The sequence below is a fragment of the Bos javanicus genome, chromosome X, assembly GCF_032452875.1.
Source record: "Bos javanicus breed banteng chromosome X, ARS-OSU_banteng_1.0, whole genome shotgun sequence".
Taxonomy (NCBI): Eukaryota; Metazoa; Chordata; class Mammalia; order Artiodactyla; family Bovidae; genus Bos; species Bos javanicus.
The window spans coordinates 109,619,124-109,642,068 of record NC_083897.1 but is presented as its reverse complement, the minus strand read 5'-3'; the positions used below and the strand labels follow the sequence as shown (position 1 = coordinate 109,642,068).

Below are 22,945 nucleotides of genomic sequence, written 5' to 3'. Positions count from 1 at the left end.
CTTTTGCTGCATCCCATAAGTTTTGGTATGTTGAGTTTTAGTTTTTCTTTATCTCAAAGTTTTCTCTAATTTCTCTTGAAATTTCTTATTTGACCTATTGGTTACTTAGAAATGTATTATTTAATTTCCACATATTTGTGAGTTTTCTGCATTCTCTTGTCTTTATTTGTTCTTTTAAACAATTTCTATATTGATATGCTCTAGTTTATGAGATGTTCTCATACTGCCTTTAAGTTTTTAGACATGTTTTTCTTCAGTTTTTTGAACATATTTATAATAGTTGACTTATTGTCTTTGTTTAATAACTCTAACAGTTGTGTTTCCTCGGGACAGTTTCTGTTTATTCAGTTCAGTTCATTCACTCAGTCGTGTCTGACTCTTTGCAACCCCATGAATCGCAGCACGCCAGGCCTCCCTGTCCATCACCAACTCCCGGAGTTCACTCAGACTCACGTCCATCTAGTCAGTGACGCCATCCAGCCATCTCATCCTCTGTATTCCCCTTCTCCTCCTGCCCCCAATCCCTCCCAGCATCAGAGTCTTTTCCAATGAGTCAACTCTTCACATGAGGTGGCCAAAGTACTGGAGTTTCAGCTTTAGCATCAGTCCTTCCAAAGAACACCCAGGACTGATCTCCTTTAGAATGGACTCCTTGCAGTCCAAGGGACTCTCAAGAGTCTTCTCCAACACCACAGTTCAAAAGCATCAATTTATCGGCGCTCAGCTTTCTTCACAGTCCAACTCTCACATCCATACATGACTACTGGAAAAACCATAGCCTTGACTAGACGGACCTTTGTTGGCAAAGTAATGTCTCTGCTTTTGAATATGGTGTCCCGGTTTGCTTCTGCTGCTGCTAAGTCGCTTCAGTCGTGTCCGACTCTGTGTAACCCCATAGATGGCAGCCCACCAGGCTCCCCCATCCCTGGGATTCTCCAGGCAAGAACACTGGAGTGGGTTGCCATTTCCTTCTCAATGCATGGAAGTGAAAAGTGAAAGTCAAGTCGCTCTGTCGTGTCTGACTCTTTCACGACCCCATGGACTGCAGCCTACCGAGGCTCCTCCGCCATGGGATTTTCCAGGCAAGAGTACTGGAGTGGGGTGCCATTGCCTTCTCTGTATCTAGGTTTAGGTTGGTACAAAAGTAACTGTGATTTCAGACCATGAATTTTAAATCATTATAACTAGGCTGAAATACATCTTTATTAATCAAAATAGAAACCATTGTGATTAACACATTTTGCCAACGAGAAATAAGTTTGTTTATTCCTGTAGCATAAAAATCCATGCTATGAAATTTGACGAACTCTTGGAAAGCATTTTCTGCCTCCTGCTGGTTGTGGAAGTGTTTTCCCTGCAAAAGTTTTCAAGATGCCTGGAGAAGTGGTAGTTGGTTGGCAAGAGGTCAAGTGAATGTGGCGAATGAGGCTAAACTTTGTAGCCTGATTCATTCAACTTTTGAAATGTTCGTTGTGTGATATTTTAGGTAATTTTCAAATAGCTGAGAAGTTAATTTTGACAATTTTCCCAGTGTTCTCTTTCTGTTTGTGAAGGAGTAACTTTTTAGAGGCCTTTATTCTGCCATTCTGGAAGTATTTCAGTACCATTAATCTTAATTTTTTTTTTAGATAGTTTTCTAATAATGTGTATCTTAAAGATTTGTCAGAGCTGTATATGATGTTTCTAAAGACTTTCATTTCACCATCAATAAACTAGCTTGCCTTAAAATTTTGTAAGCAACATTTTCTATTTGCTTTTTATTTTATCCTAACATTTTTCTGTTTTCTTTATACATTTCAGCTGCTATAAGAATATACCGTAGACTATACAGTTTATAAGCAACTGAAATTTATTTCTAATTGTTCTGGAGGCTGGAAATCCTAGATCGGAGTGCTCACATGGTCAGGTGTGGGCCCTCTTTCTGGGCACAGACTTCTTCTGATATCCTCACATGGTGGAAGGATTAAGGAGCTCTGTGCACCCTCTTTTATAAGGACACTAATCCCATTCAGGCTTCAATCGCCTAATTCTGTTTTATAGAGCATTAGAATTTAACAAAAGTTTCAGAACTTCCCTGGTGATTCAGTGGTTAAGACTCCTTACTTCCACTTCAGGGACATGAGTTCAGTCCCTGGTTGTGGAACTAAGATCATGTATGTTGCATGACATGGCAAGAATAGAAACAGAACAACAACCCAAAACATGAGTTTTAGGGGTTCGCAAATATTACCCAGGGATCGAACCCAAGTCTCCTGCATTGAAGGCAGGTTCTTTACCTGCTGAGTCACAAGGGAAGCCTTAAATATTCAGCCTATAGCAATTGATCACTTTTCTTCTGTTTGCAGAATGTGACATGTTCATTCATTCCACATCAAGTTGGAGTCTTTAAAGTGAAGCAATTTATAGAGATTATTGGCTCAGTGGCAGATGAAAATTTGCAGTCTTCATCACTGAAGCCTTTCCATCATATATATTTATATTTTAATAGTGTCTGCAAGCCTTCTACCAAGAAAGTTGTGATGAAAGTTAATCCTGGTATGCTATTAGGGGCGCTTATCAACTATTAGTTTACTTTTGGTTACTCTAGGATTATCTTAACACATTAATGTTTAGCTGTGTATATCAAATGTGATCTAATCTAATGCTTCTAAACTTTTGCATGTATCTGGGCCTGTAAAAATATGTCACTGTCTTACATCCCATCATTGATGTAAGCAGATCTTTGTTGGAGCCCAAATATTTGAATTTCCAGCGTGTTTCCAGTAGATGCTGATGCTGCCATTTTGAAGATCTCACTTTGACTAGCACTGATTTGGTGGTATATAAAATTTATTAAATATTTTAATATTTTATTCTTTTACTTTTTTGTATCTATAATATAAACCATTTTGACCATTCCATAGATTTTCTGATTGCTACTGTTTCAACTAATTCTCAGTTATCTCTTATACATTGAACCATATGAAATTGCTGATATTCAGTTCTCTTTATAAAAATTTCAGTTTCATGTGGGACAACCCAGTCCTTCAAGTTATCAGGTTTTAGTATTTTTGCATGCATTTTTATCACTTATGCATGCATTATTTTACTAAATTGTTTTATGTAGATCCATTTATTAATTATTTGTATTTTCTGAATTTGCTTAGGGATTTAGTTTTAAGTTGGAAGCAGCACTCTAGTGTAATTGTTAATTCATGGAAGTTCAAAAAAAAAAAACATGTTTAAACTTAATATTCAATTCTCTAACAGGTATATCCCCTTTGGTCAGTAATCCTACGGGACAGTTTGTGGTGAAAGACTTGGTGCAGTACAAGGACCATGCACGTGTTGCGATGCTTCAGTCAACCATGACACGCATTCACAATCATAAGATAAATAAAGAGTTATTAAAGGATGCACTGATAGCCTTTCCCAATGACCGAGCTGCAAGTATCCGGTCTGGAGAAGACCATGAAAATTTCAGGTAATGTGCTATTTAAAAACCTGAAATTTTGTAAGACACAATAACCAGCATGACATGCAGAGACCTTATCAGATCCTATGTAATAAATTAATGATGGTAATAATAATAGTAGTAAAATTTTATTTTCAATTTTTTTTTTTTACATTGAAGAAGTTGTTGTGGAATGCTACTCTGTTTCCTTCATCTAACCTTTCATCTCTAATGTGAATGGTTTACCCAATGATTCTTAAAATAAGCTGTTGACAAGTAGAGAAAAATAATAGAAATAATCATATTTGGAAATGTATAAAGTCCTCAGAATAGTCATGTTCATTAATTATGGCTGAGAGCTTGAATTTATCTAAGATAAAACACTTTAAACTGTGATAATCAGTCATTCTCATCTTCATTGTCATTATTGTCTTCATCCTCAGCATCACCTTTGTTCAATCTCCTCAAAGTCACATTTCCAACAACTTTTCCCAAAATGAACTAAAATCTCCCCGGTTATAAGAATTATAAGTCAAAGCTTAGTGAGAATAAATTCAGTCATCCTAACATCTTTATTTTAGCCATTAGCTCAGGAATGGTTTTTATGTATTTGAGGATGAACTGGATTTCTTTTCTGCATGCTTGTATGTTACTGAACAACTGTCTAAACTTGATCATGTCCCATAAAATTCTTTACTTGTCTCTTTACCTTTGGTGAATCTTTAAGCTCACTTACTTTTACAGTTATTTTCTTAAAATACAATTTGATTTTTTATGCCATGATTGTTTTATTATCCACTATTGGAAAATTCTAAGTGTTTATTAATATATAGTCTATTTTATGATTTTATTTTACAAATTCCATCCATATCTGTCTTTTTCTCTCTTTTTGTAGTTGACAAGTACTGTAAAACACACAAGCATGAAGATTATGCAGACTCCACTTTAAATAATTATACAGTATAAGAAAAGGAAAACATGCAAAGATAGCTGTGGAAATAATTTTTAAATGTATTATTTTCAATTATTTCCAATGCTTATATAAATACATCTATATACATATATAGTGTGTTAATTTAACATTAATACTTTATTGGTAAGGCAGTATTAATCAGATGATCTAAACTACCAGGATTTTTTTTTTTTTTTTTTTGAGGAAGGCTAACCTAAGCATTTTATATTTATCCCATGGCCATAATTATACTTTTTCTCTCAATTTACTCTTTTCCATTCTAACAGAAATACAGAATTTGGTTATTTTCGGGCTAGCAATTAGTAGTGAAAATTCAAGTAATGACATTTTACAGTGTATTAACTTGGTAATTATAATTGCTATTTTATTTTTTAATGCATTTTACCTTCTCAACTTTTGAGAAGAAAATAAGGTAAGAATTTTGTCTAGTTTTATTTAATGCAGTATATATCTTGTGTTTAGAATAGTGTGTTATAATAGGCACTCAGTAAATATTTCTTTAATGAATGAGGGGAAATGTCTTATTTACATAGTAATTTTTTTGCCTGTACTTTGCACACTTTAAAATATCACCTACTCAAAGATTCAGAGGTATTTCTTAAAGTTTATTCTTTAAGGATCTCGTAAGCATTTAGATATGTTAGTCACCACCTTTTGTCACTTCAGGCACCAACTCTACTACTTACTTCTAAGTCCTGCCTTTTCTTCTTGCTACAGACAGAGGAACTTCAGATATAGGAATTATTTCTAGATTCTAAAGGTAAAGAATCTACCTGCAATGCAGGAGACCTGGTTTCAGTCCCTGGGTTAGGAAGACCCCCTGGAGCAGGGCATGGCAACCCACTCCAGTATTCTTGCCTGGAGAATTCCATGTACAGAGGAGCCTGGAAGTCTACAGTCTGTGGGGTTGCAAAGAGTTGGACATGACTGAGCAACTAACGCATACAAAGGTAGTTCAAGATCCCAGAGCTTGAAGGGAAATTTAAATATATCAACAACTATCCTTGGAGAAATATCAACAACCTCAGATATGAAGATGGTACCACTCTAATGGCAGAAAACAAAGAGGAACTAAAGAGCCTCTTGATGAGGGTGAAGCAGGAGAGTAAAAAAGCTGGCTTGAAACTCAACATTCAAAACACAAAGATCATGGCATCCAATTCCATCACTTCATGGCAAATAGATGGGGAAAATGTGAAAACAGAGACAAATTTTATTTTCTTGGGCTCCAGCATCACTAAAGACGATGACTGCAGCCATGAAATTAAAAGATATCTGCTCCTTGGAAGGAAAGCTATGACAAACCTAGACAGTATATTAAAAATCAGAGATATCACTTTGCCAACAAAGGTCCATATAGTCAAAGCTGTGGTTTTTCCAGTAGTCATGTATGAATGTGAGAGCTGGATGGTAAAGAAAGCTGAGCACCAAAGAATTGATGCTTTGGAATTGTAGTGTTGGAGAAGACTTTTGAGAGTCCCTTGACTGCAAGGAGATCAAACCAGTCAATCCTAAAGGAAATCAACCCTGAGTATTCATTGGGAGGACTGATGCTGAAGCTGAAGCTCCAATACTTCGGCCACCTGATTTGAAGAGCCAACTCATTTGAAAAAACCCTGATGCTGGGAAAAATTGAGGGCAGAAGGAGAAGCGGGCAGCAGAGAATGAGATGGTTGGATGTCATCACCAGTTCAGTAAGCACGAATTTGAGCAAACTTCAGGAGATAGTGGGCTTCCCTGGCAGCTCAGCTGGTAAATAATCCACCTGCGAAGTGGGAGACCTGGGTTTAATCCCTGGGTTGGGCAGATCCACTGGAGAAGGGATAGGCTACCAACTCCAGTATTATTGGGCTTCCCTGGTGACTCAGACGGTAAAGAATGTGCCTACGATTCAGGAGACCTGGGTTCGATCCCTGGGTGGGAAAGATCCCCTGGAGAAGGGAACGGCTACCCACTCCAGTATTCTGGCTTGGAGAATTCCATGGACTGTATAGTCCGGGTCACAGAGTCGGACACCACTGAGCAACTTTCACTTTCACTTTCCAGGAGATAGTGAAGGGCAGGGAAGCTTGGCATGCTGCAAAGAGTCAGACAGGACTTAGTGACTGAACAACAACAGTCCTTGAGTAGCAAAGCACTTGTTTCTCTCTTATTGCTTCACTCTCTTAAAGAGTTTAACTCAGTTAAAAAAGTCTTACTGTAACCACTGAGGAATTATTGAAAACAGGAAGAAATATTAGATTAAATTTCATTTGACTGTGTAAGACTACTAAGTTTATACTTATGATTTAATTATTGAGAGTGATAATCTCAATAATTAATAATATTTGCTGAAGACTGAGGTAGCCTACGGCCAAATGATATGAATAATTGTACTTCTTATTTTTATGGAAAATATGTGGTAAGCCAAAGTAAAAGCATGAACATAGTTGAGTGAATATTAGATATTGAGTAGTTTGTAGTTCTTTTTTGGATTTTTTCTTTGTATAGGTTTGTTGTTGATGGTTACTTTATAAACTCTGAAATATTAAGAAAGCAGCATAATTTTAAAAAAGGATTCCTTATTCTTTCTATATAATTTTTTTCTGGTTTTGAATACAGTGGTCTAAAAGTAATTAACTATTAGGAAACACTAATAAGATTCAGATCTAATTCCGTCTGTAACCTCAGTTCAGTTCAGTCGCTCAGTTGTGTCTGACTCTTTGCGACCCCATGAATCGCAGCACTGGTCTCCTTTAGGATGGACAGGTTGGATCTCCTTGCACTCCAAGGGACTCTCAAGAGTCTTTTCCAACACAACAGTTCAAAAGCATCAATTCTTTTGCACTCAGCTTTCTTTATGGTCCAACTTTCACATGCATACACGACTATTGGAAAAACCATAGCTTTGACTAGATGGACTTTTGTTGGCAAACTAATGTCTCTGCTTTTTAATATGCTGTCTAGGTTGGTCATAACTTTTCTTCCAAGGAGTAAGCATCTTTTAATTTCATGGCTACAATCACCATCTGCAGTGATTTTGGAGCCCCCCAAAATAAAGTCTGTCACCGTTTCCACCGTTTCCCCATCTATTTGCCATGAAGTGATGGGACTAGATGCCATGATCTTAGTTTTCTGAATGTTGAGCTTTAAGCCAACCTTTTCACTCCCCTCTTTCACTTTCATCAAGAGGCTCTTTAGTTCTTCACTTTCTGCCATAAGGGTGGTGTCAGCTGCACATCTGAGGTTACTGATATTTCTCCCGGCAATCTTGATTCCAGCTTGTGCTTCCTCCAGCCCAGCATTTCTCACAATGTACTCTGCATATCAGTTAAATATGCAGGGTGACAATATGCAGACTTGATGTACTCCTTTTCCTATTTGGAACCAGTCTGCTGTTCCATGTCCAGTTCTAACTGTTGCTTCCTGACCTGCATACAGGTTTCTCAAGAGACAGGTCAGATGGTCTTGTATTCCCATCTCTTTCAGAATTTTCCACAGTTTATTGTGATCCACACAGTCAAAGGCTTTGGCATAGTCAGTAAAGCAGAAATAGATGTTTTTCTAGAACTCTCTTTCTTTTTCAATGATCCAGCAGATGTAGTAACCTGGAACTGCCCAAATTATTACCTCCTTGACTAATACCCCAAGAATAGGTGGTATTACATCCCAATGACCTTAGAGATTTTCTGTCATTAGTTTATGAAGAAAATTAGACATAATTTTAATCCTACATGTAATAATGTCTCTGTATATAATAGGATATGAGGACAATATCAGGACAGGACAAAGTCTGTGCCCAACTCCTGGTAATAGGAGGCACTCAATAAAAATACTGATTGAATAAATGCACATGTATATTTATGTAATACATAAATATTAACATGACTTCTTCATATTCTAGGACGATTTTCACAAAGATTCCAAGATATAACTATGTGGATCCTGATTTTGCATATACTAAATTTGAAAAAATAGTAAAGAAATCTCATGATAACTATTATGTGGAATACATTAAATTTTTAAGAAATGTGCGCCTACAGAAAGAAGCACACAGGTAAAGTTCACTTTCTCAAACAATATGAAACAAACAGATCATGGTACCTGTAAAGCCAGAATTTTTTTCTTTAGGTTCTTTTTCATGATTTAAAGGATGTTTTTATGTATGAAAATAACAAAACATTGAACTACTTAAACTGCATTTATTTCCTTTTTTACTTTTGATTTGGGAATGTCTTAGATGGACTTCCCTAGAAGCATATTATGAGACAGGAGTTCCAGCACATGTGATTTTTGGAGGATGTTCTTTTGGGAGAAACGTGTACAATGTGAGGAAGCAGGATAGGGCAGGAGAGGGAGCTCAGAACTAATGTGTTTCAAATAAAGTTTACTCTCAGACTGATGCCTGCAGTTTCTTGGGCCTTGTTGTTCCTGCCTTGAGTCAAAGGAACTTTTGTGCTCCATATCAGTCATTGCCTGTGAACTGTCATTGGGTATGGTAGGGTGGGTATAACTTTATTGGGGTGGTATTTGAGAATGGGGTCCTCTTAACAGAGGGCAATTTTATGTGGAAAGTACTTTTGCCTGCTTCAGTGGATCTCAGTGGGTCAGTAACAGCATCTAATATGGGGAATATTTGAATTTACTGATGTATATCTTTTCTAAAAGACTTAGCCTCAATTAGTTATTATTATGATTTCCCTAGGAAGCACATATACTCATATAATGACATAGACATAGGATTACATCCTGCATCTGGTCTAAAATCACCCACTGTCTCAGAAGTGGAAAGGGAAGAGGAGTTACCTTCAACACAGTGTTGGATCAAACACAACCAATTGCTGAGAACCAGAAATATAGCAGTCAAGGAGACAAAGTCTCTGAGAAGAAAGGCATGTGCAATATTTCACATTTGATTATACCATGATAATTCTTAAAATATCTTTTGCTAGTATTGAATAGTTAATTTTGGAATAATGTGATTTCTCACAGGTTCTTAAAGGACTTAAATCAGACCCATCCACACCCCATGAAAAACATGATTGCAGCTTAACTTTGACACCAAAGCAAATTTATCAAGTAATTGTTGGTAAGAATCTATAAAAACTTACTGAAGTCTTTTTAAAAAATAGATTTATTGAAGTATAATTCATATTTCATAAAATTCACCAGGTCAAAGCATGCAAATCAGTGAATTTCAGTGAATTTACAGGTTTATTCAGCCATCATCACAATTCAGTTTTTACAATGATGCCATCACCCTCTATCACTGTTATGCTGTTACTTCCAGTTCCCACCCCTAACCCCAGGCAACCATTAATTAGCTTTCTGTCACTATAGATTTGCCCATTCTGAACATTTCATGTAAAAGGAATCACATAATATGTGGTCTCTCTTACATTACTTCTTTTACTTAGCATAATGTTCGTAAGATCCATCCCTGTAATGTTAGGTATAAATATTTTGTTTGTTGTTATGCATAAATAGTATCTCATTTTATTAGGAATGGGCTTCCCTGGTGGCTCAGCTGGTAAAGAATCTGCCCACAATGCAGGAGACCCTGGTTTGATTCCTGGGTCAGGAAGATACACTGGAGAAGGGATAGGCTATCCTCTCCAGTATTCTTGGGCTTTCCTGGTGGCTCAGCTGGTAAAGAATCTGCCTGCAATGTGGAAGACCTAGGCTTGATCCCTGGGTTGGGAATACTCCTTGGAGTAGGGCATGGCAACCCACTCCAGTATTCTTGCCTGGACAATCCCCATGGACAGAGGAGCCTACAGTCCAAAGAGATGGATATGACTGAGCAACTAAGCACACACACATTTTGTTCACCCATTTACAGTTGAGGGACACTGAGCTGTTTCCAGTTTGAGGCTATTGTGAATAATGCTGCTTTAAATAGTCACATATAATTCTTTGAGTGAACATATGTTTTTATTTCTTTTGGTTAGATTCCTATGAGTAGAATTGCTGACTGGTATGGTAACTGGTTCCAAATTGGGAAAGGAGTACGTCAAGGCTGTATAGTGTCACCCTGCTTATTTAACTTATATGCAGAGTACATCATGCAAAACGCTGGGCTGGATGAAGCACAAGCTGGAATCAAGATTGCTGGGAGAAATATCAATAATTTCAGATAGACACCACCCTTATGGCAGAAAGTGAAGAACAACTAAAGAGCCTCTTGATGAAAGTGAAAGAGGAGAGTGAAAAAGTTGGCTTAAAGCTCAACATTCAGAGAACTAAGATCATGGCGTCCAGTCTCATTACTTCATGGCAAAGAGATGGGGAAACAGTGAGAGGCTTTATTTTGGGGGGCTCCAAAATCACTGCAGATGGTGACTATAGCCATGAAATTAAAAGATGCTTGCTACTTGAAAGAAAAGCTATGATCAACCTAGACCACATATTAAAAAGCAGAGATATTACTTTGCTAACTAAAGTCCATCTAGTCAAAGTTATGGTTTTTCCAGTAGTCATTTATGGAATGTGAGAGTTGGACTGTAAAGAACGCTGAGTGCCGAAGAATTGATGCTTTTGAACTGTGGTGTTGGAGAAGATTCTTGAGAGTCCCTTGGACTGCAAGGAGATCAAACCAGTCACTCCTAAAGGAAATCAGTCCTGAATATTCATTGGAAGGACTGATATTGAGGCTGAAACTCCAGTACTTTGGCCAGCTGGTGTGAACAACTGACTCATTGGAAAAGATCCTGATGCTGGGCAAGATTGAAGGCAGGAGGAGAAGGGGACAACAGAGGATGAGATGGTTGGATGGCATCACCGACTGATGGACATGAGTTTGAGTAAACTCCGGCAGTGGGTGATGGACAGGGAAGTCTGGAGTGCTGCAGTCCATGGGGTTGCAAAAAGTCAGACACGACTGAGAGACTGAACTGAACTGATGGTAACTTTGTGTGTAACTTTTAATGAAATTGCCAAAACTTTTCTGTAGTGACTGCACTAGGTTGCAATCCCTCCAACAGTTGTTCAGTCACTAAGTTGTGTCATACTCTTTGCGACCCCCTGGACTACAACATACCAGACTCTTCTGTTGTCCACTATCTCACAGTTTGCTCAAATTCATGTGCATTGAGTTGGTGATGCTATCTAACCATCTCATCCTCACCTGTCCCCTTCTCCTCCTGCTTCAGTCTTTACCAGCATCGGGGTCTTTTCCAATGAGTCAGTTGTTCCTATCAGGTAGCCAAAGTATTGGAGCTTCAATAACCATCTTTCTAATGAATGTGCAGGGTTGATTTCCTTTAGGATTGACTGGTTTAATCTCCTTGAAATGCAAGGGACTCTCAAGAGTGTTCTCCATAACCACAATACAAAAGCATCAATTCTTCGCCTCTCAGCCTTCTTTATGGTCTGACTCACATCCGTACATGACTACTGGATGCACCATAGCTTTGACTACATTTCAGCAAAGTGAAATCTCTGATTTTTAATACACTGTCTAGGTTTGTCATAACTTTTCTTTCAAGGAGCAAGTGTCTTTTAATTTAATGGATGCAGTGTTTTGGAGCCCAAGAAAATAAAGTCTGTCACTGTTTCCATTGTTTCCCCATCTATTTTCCATGAAGTAATGGGATTGGATGTCATCCATGATCTTAGTTTTTTGAATGTTGAGTTTCAAGCCAGCTTTTTCACTCTCTTCTTTCACCCTCATCAAGAGGCTCTTTAGTTCCTCTTTACTTTCTGCCATTAGAGTGGTATCATCGCCATACCAGAGGTTGTTGATATGTATATGAGGGTTGCAGTTTCTCCAGGTTTTCACCAACAATTGTTATTTTCTGTCTTTTTGATTACAGCCATGCTAGTGGGTGCAAAATGTTCTCTCATTGTGCTTTTGATTTGCATTTTCTTTTTGACAAAGTGTTGAATATATATTGATGTATTTACTTAGAGATACAACTATTTAAATTGTATATCTTATTTGGAGAAACGTCTTTCCCCAATTTTTAATTTGGATGTTTGCCTCCTCAGTATAGAGTTTAATAATTGTTTATGTATTTTGAATACACATCTTTTTTCAGATATGATTTCCAAATATTTTCCCTAAATCTGTGGCTTTTTTTTTATTTTCTTAATAATGTTATTTAAAGCACAGCAATTATTAAACAAAATTGAATTAGCTTATTTTTTTTCATTTCATTGATCATGCTTTTAATATCATGCCCAACAATCTTTAGCTAGCCCAATTCGCAAATATTTTCTCCTAAACATTTTGTATTTTTAGATCTTATGTTTAGGACTACAATTCCTTTTAATGTTTTTTAAAATTTTTGTTTATGGTAAGAGTTAAGAGTCTAAATTCATATTGTTATATGTGGATATTCAGTTGTCCCAGCACCATTTGTTGAAAATACTATCATTTCTTATTGAATTGCCTTGGCACCTTTTTCAAAAATCAAATGACCAAATATGTCAAGGCTTGTTCTGGAGTCTTTATTCTGTTCCATTGATCTGTATGTCTATTCTAGTGGCAGTTCTACACTGTCAGTAAGTAGCTTTCTGATAAGTTTTGAAATCATTAAGTGTAAGTCTTCCAAATTAGCTCATCCTATTCAGGATTGCTCTGGCAATCCTAAGTATAAATTGAATCTTATTAGCCACACTTTGTCTTTCTTGTTCTTGGATCTCTGTCTTAATATTTCTAGCATACCTCTGTATTATTTGCCTCAACCAGTACTTAAACCTCATGATTCATGGAATGTTGAGGAAGAGTACTAAGGAAGTTCTTGCCTGAGTACTGGAGGATAATTATTACTAGTTAAAGCAATACTCTGGACCCAGGTAACATTCATAAAAGAAGGATCTGGAAGCACCAGTCTGTTTTAAGGTAACTTCCTTGCAGAGTAGAGCTTGAGAAAATTATAAGAATATGAAAAATTGTCTATTACCTAATGAGGTAAAATTTACTATATCTGACATCCAAGTAAATATTACAACACATAAAAATAATCAGGGAAATATAAGCCATAATAAATAGAATTATTAACCAGTTAAATCATTAATACTGATACTTATGTTAAAATTATCAGACAATGACACTGAAACTGTATTCCTTTTATTCAAAAAGTTATGCAGAGACATAAAGGATATGCAAAAATGATCCAAAGAATATACAGATTCACCACAATTCCAACCAAAATCCCATCAGGATCTTTTGTAGAAATTGACAGGCTCATTTTAAAATTAACATAGGAATACAAAGTAGTTAGAATAGTTAAAAAAATTTTGGAAAAGGAAAATGTGTTGAAGATAATACACTGCTTGATTTCAAGATATATTAGTAAGCAAAACCGTATGTTATTGGCATAAATATAGACCAATGACTGATACATATGGTTCAGAAATAGATCTGTGTATATTGGACAGCTGCCTTTTGACAAAGGTGCAAATGCAGTATGGTGCAGAAAACCTAGTCTTTGCAATAAATAGTGCTGGGACAGAGGAGTCACAAGCCAAAAAAAACAACGACAAAAAAAAAAAAAAAACACTTGAATTTGTGGTCATACCTAACGTGATATGCCAAAAGTAAATCAAAATAGATAGATCATTAAGTCATATGCTTCCTTCCTTATAAAAGATATAACAACAAATATGCACATGGAAAGAGATGTACCATTGTTCATTGCTGTTGTTGTTCAGTCACTAAATCATGTCCAGCTCTTTGCGACCCCATGAACTACAGCATGTCAGACCTCCATGTCCCTTACCATCTCCTGTAATTCATCCAAGTTCATGTCCATTGAATCAGTGATGCCATCCAACCATCTCATCCTCTGCTGCCCTCTTCTCCTTTTGCCTTCAATCTTTCCCAGCATCAGGGTCTTTTCCAATGAGTCAGCTGTTCACATCAGTGGCCAAAGTATTGGAGCTTCAGCTTTAGCAGTAGTCCTTCCAATGAGTATTCAGGGTTAATTTCCCTTATGATTGATTGGCTTGATCTCCTTGCAGTCCAAGGGACTCTCAAGCATCTTCTCCAGTACCACAATTCGAAAGCATCAGTTCTTCAGCATTCAGCCTTCTTTATGGTCCAACTCTCACATCCATATATGACTACTGGAAAACTATGGCTTTGACTGTATGGACCTTTGTTGGCAAAGTGATGTGTTTACATTTTAATACACTGTTTAGGCTTCACATGGCCTTCCTTCCAAGAAGCAAGCATCTTCTATTTTTGTGGCTGAAGTCACCATTCACAGTGATTTTGGAGCTCAGGAAGAGAAAATTTGTCACTGCTTCCACTTTTTCCCCTTCTATATTTGTCATGAAGTGATAGTTAGCACTGGATGCCATGATCTTTGTTTTTTAACATTCATTGTTAGGGAAACACAAAATAAAACCAAAATGAGATACTGCTATATAAATCTATTAGAATGGCTAAAAAACTTACCAGTTCAATTGTTGTTGAAGATTTGGGGAAACTGAGACTCTTGTATACTGCTAGTGGGAATGTGAAATTAAATTGGGTTGGCCAAAAAGTTCTTTTGGGTTTTTCCCTAAGATATTATAGAAAAGTCAGAACAAACTTTTTGGCCAACTCAATACAACCATTTTGAAGTTTGGCAGTTTCTTATACATTTAAGCACACATCTACCATATTATCCATTCATTATACTCCTAAATATCTAAAGGAAATGAAGGTATATTTTAAATAAAATACTTGTTTGCAAATATTTTAGCATCCTTAATTTTAATAGGCCATACCTGGGAAGAGTCCAAGTGGTAACAGGTGATGTGTAAACATTCACCTATAATGGACTGGTGCTGTTGCTGCTAAGTCGCTTCAGTCGTGTCCGACTCTGTGCGACCCCAGAGACGGCAGCCCACCAGGCTCCGCCGTCCCTGGGATTCTCCAGGCAAGAGCACAGGACTGGGTTGCCATTTCCTTCTCCAATGCATGACAGTGAAAAGTGAAAGTGAAGTCGCTCAGTCATGTCCGATCCTCAGCGACCCCATGGACTACAGCCTATCAGACTCCTCCATCCATGGGATTTTCCAGGCAAGAGGACTGGAGTGGGGTGCCATTGTCTTCTCCGTAATGGACTGCTACTTAGTAAAAAGAATAGACTATTGACACATGAAACATCTTAAATGGATCTCCAGAGAACTTGCTGAATGAAAGAAATCAGAGGAAAAAACACACTTTCTATATTATTCCACTCATATTAAAGTCTGGAAAATGCAACCTGATCTATCGTGACATAAAGCAAATGAGTGGTTGTCTGGAAAGGGGGAATACAGAGGATGGTGGTAGGGAGAAACTATGAAAAGGTACAAGAATACTTTTTGGAGTTATATAAAAACTTTGGGCATTTAAAGAGAAAAACAAAATTTAAATAATGAGTCATGGGAAAGTTGCCAGTTTCTGTAAATTCTGGATAAGTGAACATAGATGCATTCATGAGAGTGGAGAGGGTGTTGGAGTATGCAAATTTGTGTACTGAGATGAGTTATAATTAGTGATAGTAATTTTGTCATGTAATTTTCCATATCAGAATCTATTTGAATTTTGGCCAATAACCTCTAACCATCAAGTTATGAACATCTTTATAAAACACTCTCTTAGTAATTTCTGATATTATAGTATTTTAAGTGCTATTTTAAATGAATTAATCGATCAAAATATAGTGTGAATACTTGCAAAAATAAGTCAATGAATACATTTTTCAGCAATTAAACTTAGTAACTTTTTGTTTTTTCAGGGCCCTCTGTCCTTAACTTTGGTGATGTTTGTGTGAACTCAACAAATACTCATCTACTACATATTATTAATATGCTACCAATTCACATTCTGATCCAATTAGATGTCAGTTTGGAAGAACTTAAGAAAACCAGCCAATTTTCATATGTGATTCCACCTACAACTAATACTTATATTTCAGTGATATTTGAATCTCCCACCATTGGAAAATTTTGGAAGTAGGATTTATTTTCAAATTTCTATTTGCTAGAATCAAAAATGTCCTTTTGTGTATTTGCCCCAATTATTTTTGTATATGTCATATTTGGTTCTAAAAGGTAGGAACTATATGTGCAGCAATTTGTGGATTCATATTTCAGTGTAATTACCTTTCATAATTATGTTGATTTATTTTTTTTACTAAGAATTGTGGATATCAATCCATAATATATGCATTTTTACATGTACCTGAAGTCTGTCATTCAGTTAAGAGCTGTTATCCATTCAATCTGGATGCTTTTGCTGTGTTACAGGTCTTTCACCTTCACAGTGAACAATATGCCTGGTGGACACATCCTAGTGATGGCAGTTGTCCTGCCAGTAAGACTTCAGCTATCTTCTAATGAGCTGATACTGAGACCACGAGGCTTCTTGGTGAAAACATGTTTTAGGGGGACGGTTAGGATGTATAATCATCAGAATTACTTTGTCAAATTTGAATGGCAACCGATAAATACAGGAAAGGGGATGGCATTTTCCATTCGTCCAGCTAAAGGTAAGTTTATTCTGTTTGTTTGATTTAGACATTCATTTATTCGTGTGTTCAAGCCTTAGTTATATCTTAAGTGTATACTGCATAAAGGTGCTAAGAATGTATAAGTACATCACATATGATCTTGTGACAATGGGACATTCCTGCCCTCTTAGCTTCCCTGTGTCCTTTCCTCCCCCTCCCTCCCTCTTTATATCTAATTTAGGAATAGTCTTCATTTGAGATCTAAGTAGACTATACTTCAGATCACAAAGGAGTCCTGGCATTTAGAATTCTTGTCTTAGATGATTTTCCTGGGAAAATCATTTCCAAATCATGACTTTTGTATAACTCTACTGGCACAGTGCTAAAGAATTTGCCTACAATACAGGAGATGCATGAGATGTGGATTTGATCCCTGGTTTGGGAAGATCCCCTGGAGGAGGAAAATGCATCCTACTCCAGTATTCTTGCCTGAAAAATCCCATGGACAGAGGAGCCTAGCAGGCTACAGTCCATAGAGTCGCAAAGATTCAGACATGACTGAGTGTGCACCAGTGTTGTTAATGGGGAGTGTTATAAACAAGCTTGAGTATTAATTTAAGGGGCTTTCCTGGTGGCTCAGATGGTAAAGAATCTGCTGGTAATGCAGGAGACCCAGGCTCAATCCCTGGGTTGGGAAGATCCCCTGGAGAAAGAAATGGCAACCCACTCCAGTATTCTTGCCTGTATAATTCCATGGACAGAGGAGCCTGGCAGGCTACACCCCTTGGGATCACAAAGAGTCAGACACTAAGTGACTGAACACTTTAATACTTCACTTAATTTTAGGGCAGATATATTCAGAGATGGTAACAACAAGTGGAGGAGGAGGACTGTTCTTTTATTATGACTGGAGATCATTGATATAACCATATTTAATCTTTTTATTAATCTGGATAGATTTAGCACAATCCCAGATTATAATTTATTAAGGATTTGAGATATACTTCCTCTGAATATTCAGCAGATTCATTTGACCAAGCTCTTTTTGTTGTTGTTGTTACTAATGCTGGAAGTATTGGGTCCTGCCCCAATCTACGGAGAAGGCGATGGCACCCCACTCCAGTACTCTTGCCTAGAAAATCCCATGGACGGAGGAGCCTGTTAGGCTGCAGTCCATGGGGTCGCGAAGAGTCGGACACGACTGAGTGACTTCACTTTCATTTTTCGCTTTCATGCATTGGAGAAGGAAATGGCAACCCACTCCAGTGTTCTTGCCTGGAGAATCCCAGGGACGGGGGAGCCTGGTGGGCTGCCATCTATGGGGTCGCACAGAGTTGGACACGACTGAAGCAACTTAGCAGCAGCAGCAGCAGCAGCCCCAATATAGAGAAAAGCTGAGTAAATGATCAGAGAAGAAAAAGGAATTATTTGTGTAGATTTCAGAGTTTCTTTATAAACCTTCTCCAGTTTTTTTCAGCAGGTGTCAGATGTAGTTTTATTATCTGCATTCCAGATATAGGTTTTGATCAAGCATGTGATACGGCACTAAAGGTATCTGAAAAGCACTGCACATAAGCACTTTTCCTTGTATTTCTCCATCCTAGCCACGGTTGAGTGGTTGGGCTTCCCCCTTATGGCTACCATGAAAATGCTGTGACAAAGATTCATTAGTCAAAAGTGGAATTACAATGCAGTGGTAAAAGAATCTGCTTGCCAATGCACAGGATGCAAGAGACACTATTATAGAATTAACAAGTTTTTAACTTAGAGGTTTCCCTGGTGGCTCAGGGGTAAGAATTCCACCTGCCAATGCAAGAGATACAAGTTTGATCATTGAGACAGGAAGATTCCCTAGAGGAGGAAATGGCAGCCCATTCCAGGATTCTTGCCTGGAGCCTGGTGGGCTGTAGTCTATGGGGTCACAGAGAATCAGACACGACTGAACACACACATACACAAACTTCTCATGGTTTTTAGTGCTGTGTTTTACAGAAAAAAATAATTGCTTTTCTTTGGATTGCTCATAGCATGTCTTATCTTTTTTTTTAATCAAAGGAAAAACAAAGACATTTAATTCCAAATACAGTATGAGTAGGCCATGACTGAGCATGCAATGAACAAAAATAACAGTGTTTCTGTGAATGATATCATTAGCCTTTAAGTACTTTTAGTTTTTTTTTAGAACACAAATGCTACAATACTTCAGTGTATTTCATATATTATTGAGGAAAGTATGCATGATTTATACACATAGATTTCTCTTATATCATTTTCTGTTTAATGCTCAGAATTTTCATAAAATAATTACTCAATTTTATTTTTGCCTCTTTGTATAGATCATTTTATTGAGTCCCGTTTTCTATGTCCCTTTTGTTATATTACCATCTGAACCATGGTGGCCCAGGAGTTAAAGCGTCTGCCTGCAATGCAGGAGACCTGGGTTTGATCCCTGGGTTGGGAAGATCCACTGGAGAAGGAAATGGCAACCCACTCCAGTATTCTTGCCTGGAGAATCTCATGGACAGAGGAGCCTGGTGGGCTACAGTCCATGGAGTTGCAAAGAGCAGGACACAACTGAGCGACTTCACTTTCACTTTTGTTATATTGTGTTGGGGAAGAAGACATTTTCTCCTACCCTTAAGTCATGTCCGACTCTTGGTGACCCCATGGCCTCCCTGACGATCACCAGCTCCTGGAGTCTACTCAAACTCATCTCCATTGAGTTCGTAGTGACATCCAACCATCTCATCCTCTGTCATCCCCTTCTCCTCATGCCTTCAAACTTTCCCAGGATCAGGGTCTTTTCCAGTGAGTCAGCTCTTCGTATCAGGTGGCCAAAGTATTGGAGTTTCAGCTTCAACATCAGTCCTTCCAATGAACACCCAGGACTGATCTCCTTTAGGATGGACTGGTTAGATCTCCCTGCAGTCCAAGGGACTCTTCAGGAGTCTTCTCTAACACCACAGTTCAAAAGCATCAATTCTTCGGCGCTCAGCTTTCTTTATAGTACAACTCTCACATCCATACGTGACTACTGGAAAAACTATAGCCTTGATGAGACAGACCTTTGTTGGTAATGTCTCTCCTTTTTAATATGCTGTCTAGGTTGGTCATAACTTTCCTTCCAAGGAGTAAGCGTCTTTTAATTTCACGGCTGCAGCACCATCTGCAGTGACTTTGGAGCCCAAAAAAATAAAGTCTGAAACTGTTTCCACTGTTTCCCCATCTATTTCCCATGAAGTGATGGGACCGGATGCCATGATCTTTGTTTTCTGAATGTTGAGCTTTAAGCCAACTTTTTCACTCTGTTCTTTCACTTTCAACAAGAGGCTCTGTAGTTCTTTGCTTTCTGCCATAAGGGTGGTGTCTTCTGCATATCTGAGGTTATTGACATTTCTCCTGGCAATCTTGATTCCAGCTTGTGCTTCCTCCAGCCCAGCATTTCTCATGATGTACTCTGCATATAAGTTAAATAAGCAGGGTGACAATATATAGCCTTGATGTACTTTCCCGACTTGGAACCAGTCTGTTGTTCCATGTTCAGTTCTAACTGTTGCTTCCTGACCTGCATACAGATTTCTCAAGAGGCAGGTCAGGTGGTCTGGTATTCCCATCTCTTTTAGAATTTTCCACAGTTTATTGTGATCCACACAGTCAAAGGCTTTGGCATAGTCAATAAAGCAGAAATAGGTGTTTTTCTGGAAATCTCTTGTTTTTTCAATGATCCAGCAAATGTTGCCAATTTGATCTCTGGTTCCTCTGCCTTTTCTAAAGCTAGCTTGAACATCTGGAAGTTCACAGTTCACGTACTGTTGAAGCCTGGCTTGGAGACTTTTAAGCATTACTAGCATGTGAGTGCAATTAAGAATTAAATTGACAGATTAACAGGAGAAAAGCAAAAGTTTCATAACATATATTGATGAGAGAGACCCAGGAAAACCCAATAACTTGACAGAGTGGCCAAAATCCTCAGCTTAAATATCATCTTCAACTAAAGGCAAAAGTGGATGTTTGAGATAGTGGCTTGGGGCTTCAAAGGAGAGAAAACAAATTCACATGGAGATGGGATAGCAAATGTTTGGGAAACAAATATTTGCTGTGTCATGCAAAGACCAGAATTGAGGAAACTACCATCATATGTGAGTCAGCCTGACTCAAGGCAAAGTTTGCTGTGATTGTCACTCATCTCTCTGTTCAGTGTCCTGTGCCTTTGAATATTAGATGATCCTGCCTTTCTGAGGGAATAGCTTCTAAGTCATTCTTTCCATCAAGTATTATTTTCTTAGTCCAAAGGAGATGATAATTTAAACACGTAAAGCAATTCACAGCAAATGTGCCTGATCCCTCCTGGGTTCTAAATCTATTTGAATTACAGAAATGTGTTAGTAAAAACTACATCAGAAGTTACGTATCTCGGTATGTGAACATTGAAATGAACAAGCAAAAAGAAGCCTCTTGTTAATGATAATTCCTTCCTCAAAAAAACTGGATGAATGGTGTATTTCAGAGTGTTGAGAAATGTGGAGGGGATGTTTGAACAGGGATCACAAATAAGTTTATACCATCTAGATATAAAGTAATTTCTAATCCTAGAGTGTCACTTCATTGATAAATTTTAATTTTTTCTAAATATTAGCATATTTTTTTATCAAATATTGTGATATGTCTATTAAAGTTAGAGTATAAGGTGTTCCCTGTAGTTTGTTTAATTCAAATAGGTTTTAAATGTCATTATATTTATATGCCAGTTCTAATTTTAGATATTAAAAAATAAATATAATAAAGATGTGGTATAACTTTCTTATTCTCTCTAAATTCTCTGTAGGCACTGTTGAACCATACTGCTCATTGGAATGTGAAGTAACATGGCAGCCGGGTTTTGATTCTCCAGAAAGGGGAGAATTTATTCTTCATGTCAGTGAAGGAGACACGCTGAAACTGAAATGTCTTGCACATGTAATGATTTTTATTTTGAGGGCTCTAAATTGGTTGGTATGCATATGTGTATATGAAAGTGAAAGTGTTAGTTGCTCAGTCGTGTCTGACTCTGTGCGTCTCCATGGACTGTAGCCCACAAGGCTCCACTATCTGTGGAATTCTCCAGGCAAGAATAATGGAGTGGGTTGCCATGTCCTTCTCCAGGGGATCTTCCCAACCCAGGGATCGAACCCAGGTCTCCTGCATTGCAGGCAGATTCTTTACTGTTTGAGCTACCTGGGAAGCCAAACAGCTGTGTATATATGCTGCTGCTGCTAAGTCGCTTCCCCACTCTCAGATAAGCAAAGTATGCATTATCAGTATGTTAAGCTCTTTGAGAAGACTTCTAGTAGAAACTTGCCTGGATAATATTTTGACACACACATTATTTCCCACATTGTACATAGTGGGGTAGGTGATCTCTAATATCCCCTACAGTGACTGTTCTACACGATTCTCAGTCATGGATTTACCTCCTCCTCAGAGTTTTTTTGCTTTCCCTGCCTTCTTCAGTTTAGGATTACATTATAAATATTCAATTCTTTTCTCTTAAACACACCATAAAATCTGATAATACTTCATATTTTAGAAATTTCTGTGAAGCTGAAAAAGCTTGAGTTATCTGATGGGAGATTAAAAAAAAAAAAAACATGTTTACAATTATTTCAATTTCACGTTCTGTCTCTTCTTATTATTAGCTTGGACACTCCAAGGTAACATTTTTAGAGCCACGGATACTCTTTAGCAATAGCCCTCAAGGGCTAACAACTTGGAGGAAAGCCATTCTTCACAATGTAGGACAAAACCATGCTTATTTCAAGGTAATGTAGAATCTTGGAATCTTACTTGAATCAGATCATATTATAACTTGAAATATGTGTTTGCTATGAGTTCTGTGCCATTAATACTTTAGCCTTTATACATTGGCTAATGTTAATATTTTGATTTTTCATATGAGATTTATCTGAATACATTTCATCTATTATAATACTTTGTCCTTTTAATTTCCCATAAAATTTGCCTCTTTCTGTCTCTGTCTTCCTTAGTCTCTCCTTTTTTTCTTCTCTTACCCCTCTTTTTCTTTCTTTCTGTTATTTTGTTTTATTGGAAAAAAAAGATGATGTAGAAAAAAATTGAAAAAAAACGTACATT

The 22,945-nt window shown here is 37.5% G+C and overlaps 1 protein-coding gene across 4 annotated transcripts in view; it reads left to right on the top strand.

Moving 5' to 3' along the window:
- The window catches only part of CFAP47 (cilia and flagella associated protein 47), a 485,875-nt gene that overhangs the window by 34,648 nt on the left and 428,282 nt on the right, over positions 1 to 22,945 (top strand). For 3 of the 4 annotated variants that reach the window (XM_061410459.1, XM_061410458.1, XM_061410460.1), the window contains 9 exons: positions 2,346 to 2,535; positions 3,250 to 3,463; positions 8,290 to 8,442; positions 9,091 to 9,277; positions 9,378 to 9,474; positions 16,103 to 16,319; positions 16,614 to 16,855; positions 21,642 to 21,772; positions 22,492 to 22,614. In XM_061410459.1, coding sequence (XP_061266443.1) covers positions 2,346 to 2,535; positions 3,250 to 3,463; positions 8,290 to 8,442; positions 9,091 to 9,277; positions 9,378 to 9,474; positions 16,103 to 16,319; positions 16,614 to 16,855; positions 21,642 to 21,772; positions 22,492 to 22,614 — 1,554 coding nt within the window. The remainder of the gene's footprint in view (positions 1 to 2,345; positions 2,536 to 3,249; positions 3,464 to 8,289; positions 8,443 to 9,090; positions 9,278 to 9,377; positions 9,475 to 16,102; positions 16,320 to 16,613; positions 16,856 to 21,641; positions 21,773 to 22,491; positions 22,615 to 22,945) is intronic. The other variant, XM_061410461.1, reaches the window with a different exon arrangement.